The sequence below is a fragment of the Cenococcum geophilum genome, assembly GCF_001692895.1.
Source record: "Cenococcum geophilum 1.58 unplaced genomic scaffold K441scaffold_8, whole genome shotgun sequence".
Taxonomy (NCBI): domain Eukaryota; kingdom Fungi; phylum Ascomycota; class Dothideomycetes; order Gloniales; family Gloniaceae; genus Cenococcum; species Cenococcum geophilum.
In genome coordinates, this window is record NW_027137566.1 from 2,084,580 (window position 1) to 2,099,813 (window position 15,234).

A 15,234-nucleotide genomic window follows, 5' to 3' on the forward strand; every position below is an offset into this window, starting at 1 on the left:
TGAATTAATAATTAACCAATATTACAAATACAAGACCCGAAAGAAGATATGTTCGATAAATTAACGCTATGATGGCCTGCAAAATTTGAAAGGTGTGGTTTGAAGGCTACCATGGATACACGTGGAGCCTTATACGGAATCTCGCTATAAATTTAAAAATAAGGATAAATGGGCCAAGCTTTATGTGAGAAGCATCAGCCGCTTGAAGAAATTTATAGAAAACGAATATATTATGCGGAGTTTAAGAGTGAACCATAAGGAAAATGTTTATTCCGGTTCCTTCCCCCTAGCAGGGGCTTGTTTTACATACTTTTAAAATCACGCCACAACTCGCATTTACTCCATCTCGAAAGCCACATAAGATCTATCCAGGCGGCACTCTATCATTTCTCAGCCGAGGGCTGCAAGGGAAAAAGGCGTATTGTGATCGAAGCAGTCTTCTCTACACTCCGCTTTACCAGTACTGTTGAAATCTCAATCTATTGCGGACCACTACCGTACTTCCAGGGGTCTTCACCAAGTAATTCCTCCGTACTATAAGTTCGGGAAAGACCAAAAGAGATCGGAACACGATTTGATGCAGCGATGATGCAGCAAAATCTGCTTGAGGGCATAATGTCTAAATATATGGTCGACTAGAGATGTCAGGGACCTAATGTTGGTGTTGCGTTGTGTCTTTCTAAAAAGGTGACTAGCAATAACCGGCTGGGTTGCCATGGAAGGACATTCCTGGTGCTAGCAGAGGAGAAGTCACCAATGTTGCCTGAGTAACGGACGCTTGAAAAGCGTATATATTAGAGGGTAAGTGCGTTTTGGACGAGGTTGGGAGAGTTTTAGGAGCAATAGATTACCGTAATAGCTGGATTCCAGGGGGATCAAGTCAAGATTGGTCGATCGGTATACTTGCTGATAGTTTCGGAGAGTTGTGTGATGATATTCGAGTGATTTCTGGATAGAAATGATGTGCCCAATCTGTTGAGATATTGAGAATTGTAGGGGTTGGAATCGGTTTGTCGAAATGCCCGAGACGCCCAGTGCTTTATTATGGGTCGGTTATCCCTGAACAGCTTTTCATTTGGTCGAAAGCTTCAACTAACAAGTTCAGGAGCTAGTACAGCCCTGCCGTGACTCTGTTCTTGGCGCGCGTGAAGATCGGCCGTTCTTGGTGGCACGTCGACAGCTGACGTCTGCCTTCACAAGTATGAAGCTTTGGCTGTAGATAAACCCGTTTGCATTGCCGCATCTCTCTAGCGCGGGTGCGACTGCAAGTTCAACCCTTTTAGGCGTAGTGTCATCTTCATCGATGTTCTCCATCTCCGATTCGTAAAACTGGTATCCGTACTGCATGTGGGATTTTCCGCCGGTAAAAGTAACAAAACGATAGTCAGCTATCTGCTTCTTGAATTTCAAATCAAGCGCCACTGCAGCTGAAACAATGGTCTTTAATTCTTCTTTGCCCAGTCTTAGGTTCTTGGTTGCCCAAGGTCTCAGTTTCCTCCGAATTCTTCCAGCAAACTTAGAGATCCATTTGAGAGTGGGTTCAGGGTCAAAGTTGGGTCTCCATTTGCCCTCAACTTGAGGGACCAGCAAGTTGACAGTCATTGCACGCCATTGATGGTATTCTGCAGCGTCGTCTTCGTTTTTAACAGCTAAGGAATTAGTGATTACGCCAATTCGACGAAAGGACTCTCGTATACATACCGCGCCTGAGAGCATCATTCAAGGGGCGAAGCTTTCTATCACCGAGTTTCCCTGCCCAAACATAACCGCAACCACTCAGATGGCTGTTAAAGATGCGGCTTTGTAATTTACTCCATATATATGCTTGGATTAGGAAAGGCCTGTCGTAAGGATTTTTAAGATACGCGGAGTAATTGTCCGTGAGATTGCCGAAAAGTTCTCTTGACGTGAATAGTGCCGGCCGTTTCTGCCTCTTGGGTGGCCCATTAAAATACTGATCAGTCCAATTCCGTATTCCATTTCGCAGTGCTAGCAGTTCTTCCATCATAGTTCTCTCATCTGAATTGTATTTTTTTTCAGACCGAGTGGTTCCATTCTTGAGGGTGGAATTTTGTAGCTGCAGCCGGAGCGAATCCCGTTCTCTCGTTACCTGATAGAGTCGTTCCATCAAGTCGTCTTGGCTTGACCCGTTTTTGAAATTAGGCCTGGATGCCGATTTTGGTGGAAGAAAAGGCACAACATTCGCATTTGTACGGATTGGGGTAGTCTCCTCAATGGACGACTGGGAAGACTGCGCCCAGTCATCCCCATTGACCGCTAGAACCGCAGTTCTTCCACCGCTCTTCTGTCCGACTTCGAATGACTTCCGGTAAGTCTTGGATATCAATTCCTCTTCGTCGGACCACTCATTCTCAGAATCTCGTGCTGATGGACTCTCCGTGCTATTGGAGAGAAACGGGTTCTCAATCGGCTCGTTTACGGAAGGCATATTCAGGACGTTGGCGGAAGGGCAGGTCAGCTTCAAGGCGGTAAGAGTCTGGTCTCGTACGTCTAGTTCAGGCGTCAGTACTCAAAGAGTGGTGTCAGCTGTGATTTCTTACCTGAGCTATCCTCGGTCATATCAGACCTGAAAGCATGGCGCAGCCCTTGACGATCGTGAGAACCATCCGGTGCGCAATGTAGCCTTTTGAGCGTAAGTTCTCCGCCGGGCTATCGGCAGCAATGCTCACAGTGCTTTTTGGGTGGAGAGCTGCACAGATGGATCTGGTAAGGCCAATTCGAAGGCCACTGTACTCGTTTGAGCTTCCATGGGGGCAAAGCTAGCCTTGCACGGATTCATCGGTGTTAGCTTTGGCGGTTATGCCAGCCAGTCAAGTGTTAAGCAGGCGACTGACCACTATGAGGCGTGATAGGGCGGGGTTTCATGCAGGACCGGTCCGGCTTTGTGGTTCTTGCGGCCCGGCTCCCAAAACGATACGTATACACGTGATTGACACCGCCACTGCTAAAGGGGGTAAATAAGAGACATCTTCAACATCACTTTAGTAACGCAAAACTGTAACGCAAAACTCCAGTCCTAACTGACAAATCTGTACTATTGCTGTTGTGTATCCCCTTATTTGTAGTGTGATATATCCACCACCAAACCCTCAATTGCCTCCGGATGAGGCTTAGCACACAGCTGCTGCAAAGCTACTCTTCTCGTAATAGAACCCAGCTCGATATGTGGCGCATTGCATGCGGCGTTTCCATTATAATATTCATGAGCCCAAGCTCTGACGAGTAATGTGACTGCATCTCGAAAGCGAGACACTTAACCAACCATTCTTGCGAGCGGCAAGACACGTTGGCCGCTATCTCAATCCATTGCATCTAAGACACATATCGCTTAGCCATCACTCCGTTCCCATCGCCGTTATACGTCAAAGTTTAACGCCATTGTCTCTGTCACAAAGCTAGCGCACATCACACCGATAGCTCCACCACCTTAGCGCATCCGGTGGAAAGCACATGTTGATCTTAGCAATCAAACAGCACAATTTAATACCTTTAAAGCAATAAGCACGACCATTTTGACGTATTTTAACGTATTTTTGGGTATCAGTCCGCGTAGTTTGATCTGCGCGATCAACACGCGCTTTCAACCGGATGCGCCAAGGTGGTGTACATTGTTTGGATTATGCCATATATAGCCTTCCCGGAGAAAATCCTGCGTTGTCCAAAAAGAAATATAATGGACCTCAAACGCCCGCAACACATCCACCCTATGAAATGTTAAGAACGTTGCCTGGAAAGCAAGAATGATGGCATTTGCCACATTTCCATAAATGGGAGGCAAATAGAGCGCACGTCCCAACCCTAAAGTCCGCAACAAGTCTATCAATAACTCAATAACAAGCCCAACCCATCTAACCACCCCCTGATGATCCTCATGCTATCTACAGCACCCAGGCGTGTCTGGTGGTTAGCGTGTTTTACTAACTTTCCCTTAAACAGCAAAAATACCAAAACTTCCCCTACAAAAAGGCTGTGCAGACATGGCTGCGCTAACCACCGGAATTAACGAGAGGGTGTACACCCTCCTGTCAATTCTGGTTGTTAGCGCAGCCATGTCTGCACAGTCTTTTTGTAGGGGAAGTTTTGGTATTTTTGCCGTTTAAGGGAAAGTACGGCCGTGCAGATGTGGCTGCACTAACAACCGGAATTGACAGGAGGCTGTACATATAGATGTAATAACTCTCGCCACGTCATTCAACAATCGTTAGACCTGCATCCGGTACTACGTGTCCTAGCTGAACCGTTTGGCTTCTGAATTGAAGGTAAATTCGTCTACCGAGCCGCACCATCATCTAGCAGAACCATCCACGAAGCCCTTTCTTTCAAGAATATGTGAAGCGTAACAGGCGGAATTTTGCACCGTGCACCGTCTTTATCAATCGAGCCCATCGTCGAGCTAGTATACCGCGGCTTGACTTTGTACGTCATGGAGATCGGAGTTCCGCAAGCGCTGTAGAACGTTCTACCCGCGACTTCGGACAACCCGAGCGTTTGAAGGGTAGACCATGCAATAAATTTGATCGATGAGGTTTGGCACTCTACCTAGGGAAGAAAAGCAGACCCAGAGAGCTTTCGACAGGCTGAGCAATGACAGTATGCCGCCTCTTCGGGCGGAGTTGCAGACAAGTATCGCACCCCTCCGCAGCGGCATCCACCAGCAAATGCAACGTTGGAGATGCTCGAATCCAATCCTAGTTTCTCATATATTCAGTAGCCAATCTAATCCTTAAGAAGTAAAGCATTTATTATTAGGGTTTTCTACCTTTTTTTGAGAGTTTACCAATGGGCTTCACTATTGCTCATCTTTTCGAGCAATACCCAAGAAAACTGTATCGACTTCTTCAACTTTTCCATCCACAGCGGCTTTACTCCATTCTTCTCTGAAAATCTCCTTGGCCTTATACTGCACCTTTATAGATGCTCTGAGGCGTCTCGCTGCTTCCTCGTCGATATTCTTATCGAACACATCATCCGCTTCACTAACGTCATAATATCTCTTCCCATATCCTCTCTGGTTATCAGCCCGCACAATGTCTAGGACAATGAGGCCTTCACCCTCCAATAGTTCTCTGAGAGAGTCTTCCGACTTCACCCACTGCCGATAATATGGAATCGGGACCCGCATACAACCTGCAGCCCTCTCAGCTACTTTTCTAAAAGCAAGATTCATGGTATGTGTCATATCCAGAGCGATTATGCCTCCCGACTTCAAGTATTTCGTCCAATGCTTCAGCGCAGCTTCCGGATCCAGGAAAAGCGCGAACGCGGATGCAAGGCCTCTTCTCGCTCTTTCCGAGCAATCGCCTGTGCCAGCATCCCTTCGCTAACATCAACTCCGATGACGCAGCCACTAGGACCAGCGGCGCTTGCTGTTAGGAAAGAAATGAGCCCTGTGCCGCATGCTGGGTCGAGGATCCACTGCCCGGGCTTGATCGGGAGATAGGAGACGAAAGTTTTGGCCAAAGAAGGATGCTAGGAATCATTGTATGAAGGACCGCGAGGGTCATGGAGACGTTTGGCGGAAAGGTGCTGCGGTTCTGCAGGTGTAAGAGACCTTCTGGATAGGGAGGAGATTGTCCCGTTTGACTACTGAAATTTTCGACGAGCTTGGAGTGGCGCAAGTTATCAGAATCGTCACTTTTTCCAACTTCTATAACTTTGCATACAAGCTTAATTCGATAGGCACTCTAACCAAGCGTGATAAGAAGGGGAACTACTGACGTCTGCAGCTCAGAAAACGAGGAGTTGTGGTTCAAGGGGGGATCATTCTTCTTCCGAGACGATCCTCTTAGGCCAACCAGCTGTTCCATGCTTCGACTCAATGTCCTCTTTAGCAATGTGACATTCAGGCATTCCTACAGCATGCTGCTTGCCGCTAGAATCGTCGGTGCTCGTATTGGAGCTGCTCGTTTCCTCTTACTCCACCACAGGTGATTCATCGTAAAATTCGCAAGGCTACAGCGATGCGCACGACCAGCTTCCACCCCCCCCCTTAGCGAGAGCTCCAAAATTTTACATTCGGTACGCGCATCCAATCTCGCCTGATTGCCACCAACTGTACATAGTAATTGTAGCGAATGACTATGGCTACATGCAAGGACCTTTTTGGTTNCCCTGGGGAATCGCCCCGGTTGGCCAGGGGANTCAGAATTGAAGCAACTCAGAACTTGCCTGACGTACGCTTCCTNNACATACGCCCCCTCTTTTNCCTATGCCTCCACCAAAACGCGAATACAACGATGTCTCTGCAATTGCCAATGAAATTTGGCAATATCGTACGGGTGGAAACCTCACGATATTAACGAAGATCACGACACTACAGAAGCAAGGTTCTTGCAGCCAAGCATACGGCTTCGCTACAATTACTACATACAGTTGGTGGCAATCAGGCGAGGTTGGATGCGCGTACCGAATGTAAAATTTTGGAGCTCTCGCTAAGGGGGGGGTAGAAGCTGGTCGTGCACATCGCTGTAGGCGAACCCCACAGAAACAGTTACCAAATCTCCTATTCAACCGGATTTTCCGCCCCTCCCACTTACTTTGATTAGCTAACTTCATTAAGTGGATGTGCAGCCTTCTAATCTAGCAGCATGCCCTACGGATCTGATGTGTAATTTTGACGATGCTTGGCACATTATGCCTATCTCTGTGGACTAATACAAATCGATTCTGGTAACCGCACTGCTCACTCAGCAGAGCATTCCGTTCCGAATTGATCCTGCCATTTGAACCCCAGATTTGTACGGTCGGAATCGTGATTGGGTAGTGGACTACGTTCCGCCTCAGCCCTTTAATAATACAGGCTGACCCGCCAGAAAAAAGCCTTGCGCATCCGAATGGAGGCACCGACCGATGCTGGAGTTAAGATTGGACTACGAGCTCTACGAAATCTAAACAAGGACACCGGGCGTCGGAAATGAGGTAATCCTCGCTTGGTATTCGAAATAATGAAGTGTGGCTCAATAGTTCACGCCTTGACGGATAACTCACTCTCCCCTTTCGCGTTGCAAGTATATCGGCCAATTACTTGCTTCGGTTCACGTATCGTGTTAGGCTTCGACAACGGAAAAGGCTTGCACAAACGGGCACAAACGGGCACAAGGCAGTCGTACGGGAATAACGAACCACCTTCGTGGAGGGGGATTAAGCCTAGAGCAACCTGGCTTCGGAAAGCTAGATCTCGAGAAGTCAGAATCGGAGGTCCCAGAGCCAAGGAATCCTAATCCAGTGAAACTCGGTCTTCAATTGCCCAAAAACAGTTTATGTCAATATCCACACGGCAAACAGGCAAAGGACGAAGACGCAAAAGACGAAGAGGGAAAAGACGAAGAGAAAAGGAATGAAGAGAAAACCGAATTAAGCAGTTGCTGTAGTCCAATCACTTTTGATTATGGATGGTATTGATGTCGACGCTAGCTACAACGGCATGGCTACGCTATATCTGGCGACGGGAGATGGAGAGGTGGAAGTTCTCAAGGAGCTTCTTAAACACAAGGTGAATGTTGAGATAGCTCCAAAAGGAGAAAAACTTCTGATTTTAGTTATATCCCAACACCGTTGTTCCGTTGTCAAGGTACTTAACGCTGGAGCCAATCTTTCTGCGCTACTTCGATATATGCACGGCGTGTTACCTAACAGGTAAGCGATGTCTAGGAAACCACAAACTGAGGGCTGGGTTCTTGGGAAATGGTATGATTTCCTATGAAGAATTTAGACTCTGGGTTGCAACACCAAAGACACTAGCTCGGCTTCGAGAGTCATCGGCTATCGGAGCGTACGGGACGTCTAAGACTGCATCCGAACAACTAGAGGGGGGAGTAGCGCAAAGTCTTAACGAGTTTTATCAAGAGATTGCTCAAATGACATGGGAGGTGTGATTCGAACTTGGTATTCGTTCAGCTTCTCGGGCTGCAGTCCGTCAATGTGTTTCTTACAGGTCCTGGAGCGGGCTGGCATGCATTATCTAAAAGCAGTTCCCACTAATGTCAAATTCTTGGCATCCTTCTGCAGATGGTTCTCAACGGGAATGTAGTGTCGATATTAAATTGCGAGGGACGGGTTGAATCAGGAGCGCGTCTTGTTCGGATTCTCTCTTTTTGTGATCATTTATGAAATGTCAAGGTCAATAACTCGTTGAAGGGGGGAAAGAATCGCTTCTGCCTGCATATTGGGTCCGTTGTGTGGTAGGCACGAGCTGGCACAGCTGGATCCAGGCAAGCCCTTTTCCGATGTGATTGAAGGCCTCTTCGACGCGGTTTTTATCGACAGCAAAGGCGATTTAACTCAATGCGAGTCACTAGTAAATAGGATTGGAGTATTTTCAAGCCTACATTGGATGACCCGCAATAGCATAGATGTTGTTCACCTAAAGAGTTGCTTGGCGGAGTTGTTACCAGGTGAGAAAGTTACATATGATTTTTGAGGGGGCGATGAATCTGGAATAGAAAGTGGTGTGCTGCTTAAATTGGTGATCGGGAAGCGGCTTGCGTTTCTAAGGGATTTTCTCGTGTGGAGATGAGGATTAGAGTTGCTGAACTCGCAATTCAGGCAATAAAAGATGCAAATATGGCAAAATTTGAGAGGTCCTAGTAAGTGAAATGCGTGTAGTGAAATGGGAAGATAATCAACGTTCATATCAAGATAGTATCATGATATACAAGAGGCCTGAAGTAGTTTTCAATCAGCCTCCACATGCAGCACGAAGTATTCCAAACCACGGAAACCCATCCAAATCTCTTTATTCGTCTCCTGAAAGCGCCAGCCACTTCCATTGCTATGTTTAAAATCACTACACGCTCAGGTGCTTTGACAGTGGGTGAACACTCACACATATTTCTTCCCTCCATCAACCTGGAACCCAGGCAAAAGGCCCTCCACCGTCATGCCGGTTTCGCTAGTAAGTATACTTTGACCCTCGAGCACCGAATCTGCAATAAGCAAATTGCACTGGACAGGTCCATCAAGCAACCCTTTCCCCTCGCGGGCCCGGCGCAGGGTCAAAGAACGCCGAACTCCTCTACTCCCTGAACCAAATCAACAAACCCTTCCATCCCCCTCATCACCGCCTTGAGAACCCAGGCGGAGGCTGCTGAAACCCAGGCGGCAGCCCAGGTGGGGGAGCCTGTCCCGGCGGGGGGCCAAACCCAGGCGGCGGGGGCGCAAAGCCCGGCGGGGGCGCAGGGGCCGTGAAGCCGGGCGGCAAGAAGCCCGCGGGGCCGCCGTAGCCCGCCTGGGACGGTGGCGGGCGGGCCGGGAGGCCAGAGGGCGGTGGTGGTAGTGGAGTCGTGGAGGGCGGGCGCTGCTGCTGCTGCTGCTGCTGCTGGTGCGGGGGGGGCGGCACGCTCTGGAAGGCGGCGGGCGGGGGGTGCGGCGGGAGGCCAAAGCCGGATGGGGGCACTGGGGTGCCGGGGACGCTGTGGGCGTCGCCGTTTAGCACGGTGGGGCCGCTGGGAGCGGGCGGCGCGAAGAGCTGTTGGGGGAGGGGTTGTGCGGTGGGTTGGACGTTGTGCTTGCGGGCTTGGGCGGCGAGCATGCGCTCGGCTTGGTCGCCGTGGCGCTCGCCTTTGCCGTCTTTTTTGTAGGCGTATTGGACCGAGATTTCCTTGTTCATGAGGTACTGGCCGTTCATGTTGGCGATAGCTTCGTCGGAGGCTTCGAAGTTGGAGAAGGATACGAAGCCGTACCCTTTGGAGAGGTTGGCATCGTCGCGGGCGACCTGAGGTTGCGGTTAGTTCGGTGCGTGGCTTGGGAGCGAGAAGGGGAGGAGAAGGGGACGCTACCTTTGGCGCAGATATCAGGCTCCCGAATCGGCTGAATGTGTCGTAAAGTGTCTTCTCATCCACCATGGGGTCAATATTGCCGATGAATAGCTCCGCGCCTACTTCTACCGTCTTCTGCTTGTCGGCTGATGCTTTGTTGACCCTGATCGGCTTGCCGTATAGGCGGACTTGGTTCATGATTTTCGCCGCATACTCGGCGTCTTCTTCGCTAATGAATTCGACAAAGCCATAGCCTTGGTGGGTCTGCGTGACACGGTCCTTGGGTAAATGGACGTTTACAATGCGTCCGGCCTGGAGCATCAGCTCCCATACTAGACTGTCCGTCACTCGCTCATCGAGGTTGCCGATGTAGACGGTGGCTTCTTTGTCTTGCTCCCTAGGAGTTGTCAGCGAATTAAAGTGTGAGAGAGTGCGGTGGCAGGGAGAGATACTCACCAATGCCTTGCGCCCGACATGTTCGGTGGGTTGGTAAATGTTGTGGTGGGAGTGGAGAGCTTGGACGCGGCGAGGTCGAGAAAATCGGTAGAAGTGTTGCTCAAGGCGGGGTTTCACGGCAGAATTGCAATCCTAAGAAATTTTAGCCCGCACGACCTGTTTAGCAACATTCGAGGGTTCAACCTAGCCAGTCGTCACTACTACCACCACGTCTTTACGGCCTTTCCACCAGGAATCCCTTTCAGCCATCCCCCGCAACGATGCAGCTATCAGAGGAATCGAAGGTCTGTCTGTTGAACTAGGACGGGTCAGGCACGTTATTCTGACAATGTCTTTCAGGAGCGCATCGCCAGAATTATTGACGTCTCGCGCATTACTTTACACTAGTATGTCTTGATGCAATGGCAATTGGTGGAATCGCCGAAACTCACGGATTGCAGTGGCTACCTTCCCCTGATTCTCTATCTTGGTATGCATGTCACTATCAAATAAGAGGGCTGCCGTCATTTAACATTTGTCTCAAGGTTATACCCGCAGCGAGCCAAGACCTTCTCTCATCCGGTCAGTGTCTCTCGCGGACATGTCGCGAGTGATATTGACAAATTCCAGGCTTTTCTCTCCTCTTGCATAGACTCGGCGAAAAAAAGTCCGAAAGGGTGGATTCCGGTGACTGCGGAAGTGTAATATATACCGGGGGCGTACATGGCTATAAGTGATGCTTATGGTTGCACGAGGATAGTCAGACGGCGAAGGAAATTGTTGGACTGGCTGCCGGCCTTGGGCTGAATCTCTCTTCTTGAAGCGTTGTTGATGTGGCTTTGTAGACGGCTTTCTGCAGTCTTTCTTCGGACAAGTAAGATGTGAAGGTAGGCTCATCTAGCCCGTCCAGCCTGTCTTGGAAGCAGATAGGTGACGCGGCCCTGTAAAACACGAACATAATTTTCAATTACACATTAGTGTGTGAACTGTGGCAAACCATGGCGAATCATGGCGTTCTTTTGCATAGCTGCAGCGACGATGGAAGCATTTCGGTGTATTTGGTGGAAATAGCAGGTCGACTGAGCGAGGCGACCATGAAGCGGCCACGAAAATAATATTTACTGCACGCACAGGACACATTGCGGTTTGCTGCCTTACACATAATGTGAGACGCCTCGAACCGAACATTGGCGGGACATGGCGGGACATGGCGGCTCATGGCTGCACATGGCTGAACACCAATGGTGTTGTATAAAACCCCCCACGTGTTGTCGTTCATCGGCCTTTTCCCCCCAAGACCCTACCAAGACTGCCCCACAGACTGCCCATAGACTTCCCCAGAGGCTGCCCATTGTCTGCCCATAGCCTGCCACCCTTCAAAACCCACAACTCTCACCGATCAGCCAGTAATAGTATCCTCCACCACCGTGGCCATGGGCGCGAAGGATCTTCGCGCACGGTCTGCCTTGTGGGTAGGCAGCTATTCGTCCCCCCACTCGTCACAAGCCGTTACAGGCAATGCAGTCTCCAGAAGGACTTGGATTATCCCATCCTGCCGCTGAAAATATATTATCGACTGCTGGGCTTATGCAATCCCTCCCCGACACGTCCCAGACATGACTTCTTGAGCTGGTAATCTGTAACTTTCCGTTCGCTCACGAGCGGGTTCCTACATCTTGCACACCATCACCCTGCCTCTATACGCAATTTCCCGACCTTGTGTGCCCCGCGCGCCGGCGCACCGCCAAAATGAGTTTACCTTCAATCGGCGACATTCTAATGCTCTCGCAGTTAGCATGGAAGATCGGCCGCGCTTTTACTGCGGGACGTAAAGGCGCTCCTGCTGAGTTTCTCGACGTCGAAACCGCCATCAATGGCCTTGCCAAGGCCCTCAAACTCCTGGCGGAAACTCTCTTTGCTGAAGCCGACGACAGTGTGCTGGCTAAAGCCGACAGCGAGACCAAGTCTGGTGTTGCTACCATCTTGCTATCATGTCAGCGCACCCTGCAGGACCTGGACTCCTTGATGGACCAGTACCAGGTTATCAAGAAGCATCGCACAAGCGGGGGCTTCACCATTGAGAGGTCATGGAGCGATCTTGTGCTCTCTAATTATCAGTCCATGATGTGGACGACTGAGGGAGGGGATGTACAGACTCTGAGGAATATGGTTAATATGCATACCAGCACCGTTGCGCTCACCATGCAAGCCTTACAGAGGTAGGCTTTACACCGCTGCAAAGTGCGAGCCTAGTACGAAACTGACGATGCCTAACTCAGCAAATCCTTGTCGCGCCTAGAGAGCACCGTGACACCCATGGCCGAAAAGATTGATGACATCCGTGACACCAGCGGCGACCTCAATGGCAAGCTTGAAGAAGTTCACCGCGTTGTCGTTGGAATAAATGGCGAGACTCCGCGCATACCGCCGGTACGGGATGGCGACAGTAGGCCATCGAGCTCTCTCCACCTCGACACTCGCCAGCAAAACAACCGTTCTCCGGAATCCTTTAAGCCTCGAGAAGTGTTTCAACAACGCCAAAACAGCCGCTCTCCAGAGTCCTTTCCTCCACGAGATGTATTCCCGCAACGCCAGAGTTCTCGCGCCAACCCCCCCCTGACTCCTGAAATCGCCGCCTCTGGACCCTCCTCCGCAACATCCTCCATCCACCGCATCTCGGGTTTCAGCTTTGGCGGCTCGCAGGGCTACCACTCGGGCAGCTACGCAGGCTCAGAAGCCGGATCCAGTAATGGCTACACCAGCCCCATAGGCGGCAGGTCTCCCATGGCAGACCGCTGGCATTCAAAGCGCGAGCCGACTCTCGTCAAAACCCCCGAGCTGGAGGAGCCGCGGGAAAGCCAGACGACGATCCGCCTGCCTCCCAACATGCCGCCTTTGCCCCCGCCCGCGATGGACATCCAGCCCGATCCGGGAATCCGGCCCGTCATGCCGCTGCAGAACCTGCGCTTGGTCCCGCCGTCGGCGCCGGAAGTGGTGATGCTGCACCGGAGCTCGACGACTGCCAGCCAGCAAGAAGCGTTTGAGAGAGGAGCGTTCAGGAACTCGGCGATTCTGTGCGATTTGTAAGACAACCCCCCTAGTAATCTCTAGCGCTGCAACGCGACGCAAAAAAAAATTTGTTTTTTTAAAATATAAAAAGGAAGAGAAAAGAAAAGAAAAGATTAATTTTACTAACCAATTGGGCAGACGCGGCGGCCTCGTGGAATACACGCACACGGTTGAGACGGAGGAAGACCCGTACGGGGTCGAGATGGTGCAAGCGACAGCCGAGTGCCGCATCTGCGTGGTGCGCAAGCGCGAGACGATGCAGGACCGGTCGATCCGCATGGTGACGTCCATCTGGGCCTTCAGCGACGACAACACGGTGCGGTTCCAGCAGAAGCTAGCCGACGGCGAGCTGTACGTCCCCTACTCGTCGTACTTCTCGCCCGAGAAGATCTCCGTCACCGTCCCGACCGAGGTCAGGTTCTACGGCATCAGGTATGGCACCAAGCCGACCAAGGTGCAGAAGACGAGCTGGATCAACTACGTCTTCGCTGACGTGAAGAGTAAGCCGATTTCCCCCCTATCCTAGTTTCCCTTCCCACCTCCTCTCCGGTCCACGCACTCCAACCCTCCCAACCCCCTTTCAGTCCACGCACCCTAACCCTCCCTCCGCAGGCGCCGCCCTCTTCCAAAACGAGCTAATGGGCCGCACGCTCCTGGGGACCTACAAAACCGAAAAGACGCTCCGCATCCACGAGGGCCTCTCCGGCGTGCTCGCGTACCAGGAGCAGATGTGCGGGATGGAGAACCTCCGGCTCTGGGAAGACGAGTCCACCAACGCCGTCATCGCGACGATCCACTTCTCCGCCCACTTCCGCAACGGCTACCTCGCCTTCTACCTCAATAGCAGCGCGAACCCCGTCCGGGTCAAGGATGAGGGCGGCCGTGAGGTTAAGATCAAGGGACTCAGGGTTCTGCTGGATGGGAAGGCGGATGGGAAGGGGCTTGTGAGGAAGGATAGTGGGGCGGGGGTGTTGGAGAAGGCGGCGACGACGACGACGACGGGGGGGAGGGAGGGGGCTGGGAAGGAGGAGAAGGGGGAGAAGAGGAGGAGTGAGGTCGACAAGAGGAAGGTTGTCAATGGGGCGCGGGTGGAGTTCGCGAGCGAGGCGGAGAAGAGGGCGTTTTTGGCGGTCGTCAAGGAGGTCCAGCGGACGATGAGGGAGTTGCCGGATTTGGTGGGCGTGTGAATAGGGATGGAAGAGGAAAAGACCCGGGGGTTTGGGTTTGGGTTTGGCATAGGGGGTTTTGGATTGGCTACGATATACTGAGTTTTGTTATGCGGGCAATTTGGACGCCTTTGGGCTGGGTTTGGATTGGCAACTTTTTGTTTTTAGCACCCTGAGGTTTTTTGAGCGCGGTTCTATGTGTCTGGGCGGCTCGTAGTTTTTCGCATTGTATAGCAGCACAGCGGTGAATTTGCGTTATTTTCTTTTTGTTGCTTTGCTGCGACGGCTCGGGAAGTGCATGGCTGTTGCGTGTGCCAATAGCGCTGGGCTTTTTGTGGCGAAAAAAGGGGCGGATGACATGTTGTGGGGTTGGGTTGAGAGATATCTAATTAGATCTGGCATCACCCAGCTCGAGCGGCTAGGAAAAGTTCTTGAGGATTGAGTTGGACTTGGCTTCTGCAGTGAGTGATGTGGTTGGAACTTAGGAGGGGTGGGGCGGAGCGCGCCGAGGTGCGAGAGGAGGAGTGGAGAAGGTAGATGCTAGATGGGGAGGGAAGGTCAACGCGAAGGGAATGCGCTGTCCTTCGAACGCTGCACGGGCTAACTAACTGCACCGTGCCGGCGCATCCAGCGGTTAGAGTATTTAATCGATTCCCCGTTACCAAAATCAGCATTGCGTGAAGGCCGTGCGGGCGTGGCTGCGCTAATCGAGGGGATTGAGGAGAAGGTGTCCCGAGGTCCAGACTCTTCCCACAATCGTGTAATTGGCGTCGGCCAAGATGCAGCCA

The 15,234-nt window shown here is 51.2% G+C and overlaps 4 protein-coding genes across 4 annotated transcripts; 1 reads left to right on the forward strand and 3 right to left on the reverse strand.

Annotated features, from left to right (window-relative positions):
- Window positions 1-1,101: 1,101 nt before the first annotated feature.
- Window positions 1,102-2,580, reverse strand: K441DRAFT_685085 (uncharacterized protein; the record flags this gene model as incomplete). Its single annotated transcript, XM_067651846.1, has 3 exons — window positions 1,102-1,649; window positions 1,702-2,511; window positions 2,562-2,580. 3 exons carry the CDS (start codon window positions 2,578-2,580, stop codon window positions 1,102-1,104), a joined length of 1,377 nt encoding a protein of 458 aa, XP_067507574.1.
- A 2,048-nt stretch (window positions 2,581-4,628) lies between these two features.
- K441DRAFT_342939 (uncharacterized protein) lies at window positions 4,629-5,681 on the reverse strand. Its single transcript, XM_067641275.1, has one exon. The coding sequence runs from the start codon at window positions 5,198-5,200 to the stop codon at window positions 4,811-4,813; it is 390 nt and encodes a 129-aa protein (XP_067507575.1). The 5' UTR covers window positions 5,201-5,681; the 3' UTR covers window positions 4,629-4,810.
- A 3,214-nt stretch (window positions 5,682-8,895) lies between these two features.
- Window positions 8,896-10,284, reverse strand: K441DRAFT_342915 (RNA-binding domain-containing protein). The gene is made up of 3 exons (XM_067641274.1): window positions 10,233-10,284; window positions 9,798-10,173; window positions 8,896-9,733 (listed from the first exon to the last, which is right to left on the reverse strand). The coding sequence occupies exons 1-3, from the start codon at window positions 10,250-10,252 to the stop codon at window positions 9,077-9,079; spliced, it is 1,053 nt and encodes a 350-aa protein (XP_067507576.1). The 5' UTR covers window positions 10,253-10,284; the 3' UTR covers window positions 8,896-9,076.
- Window positions 10,285-11,960: 1,676 nt separating this feature from the next.
- K441DRAFT_674723 (uncharacterized protein) lies at window positions 11,961-14,467 on the forward strand (the record flags this gene model as incomplete). The annotated part of the gene is made up of 4 exons (XM_067650785.1): window positions 11,961-12,430; window positions 12,491-13,294; window positions 13,419-13,780; window positions 13,893-14,467. 4 exons carry the CDS (start codon window positions 11,961-11,963, stop codon window positions 14,465-14,467), a joined length of 2,211 nt encoding a protein of 736 aa, XP_067507577.1.
- Between the last annotated feature and the right edge of the window lie 767 nt (window positions 14,468-15,234).

Bases quoted from the DNA above. Each gene is read 5' to 3' on its own strand.
- K441DRAFT_342915 (XM_067641274.1), bottom strand. From the start codon at position 10,252: ATGTCGGGCGCAAGGCATTG. The intron at 10,174-10,232 runs GTGAGTATCTCT...GACAACTCCTAG, and splicing joins ATGTCGGGCGCAAGGCATTG to GGAGCAAGACAAAGAAGCCA. The intron at 9,734-9,797 runs GTAGCGTCCCCT...CCGCAACCTCAG, and splicing joins GCCTGATATCTGCGCCAAAG to GTCGCCCGCGACGATGCCAA.
- K441DRAFT_342939 (XM_067641275.1), bottom strand. From the start codon at position 5,200: ATGACACATACCATGAATCTTGCTTTTAGAAAAGTAGCTGAGAGGGCT.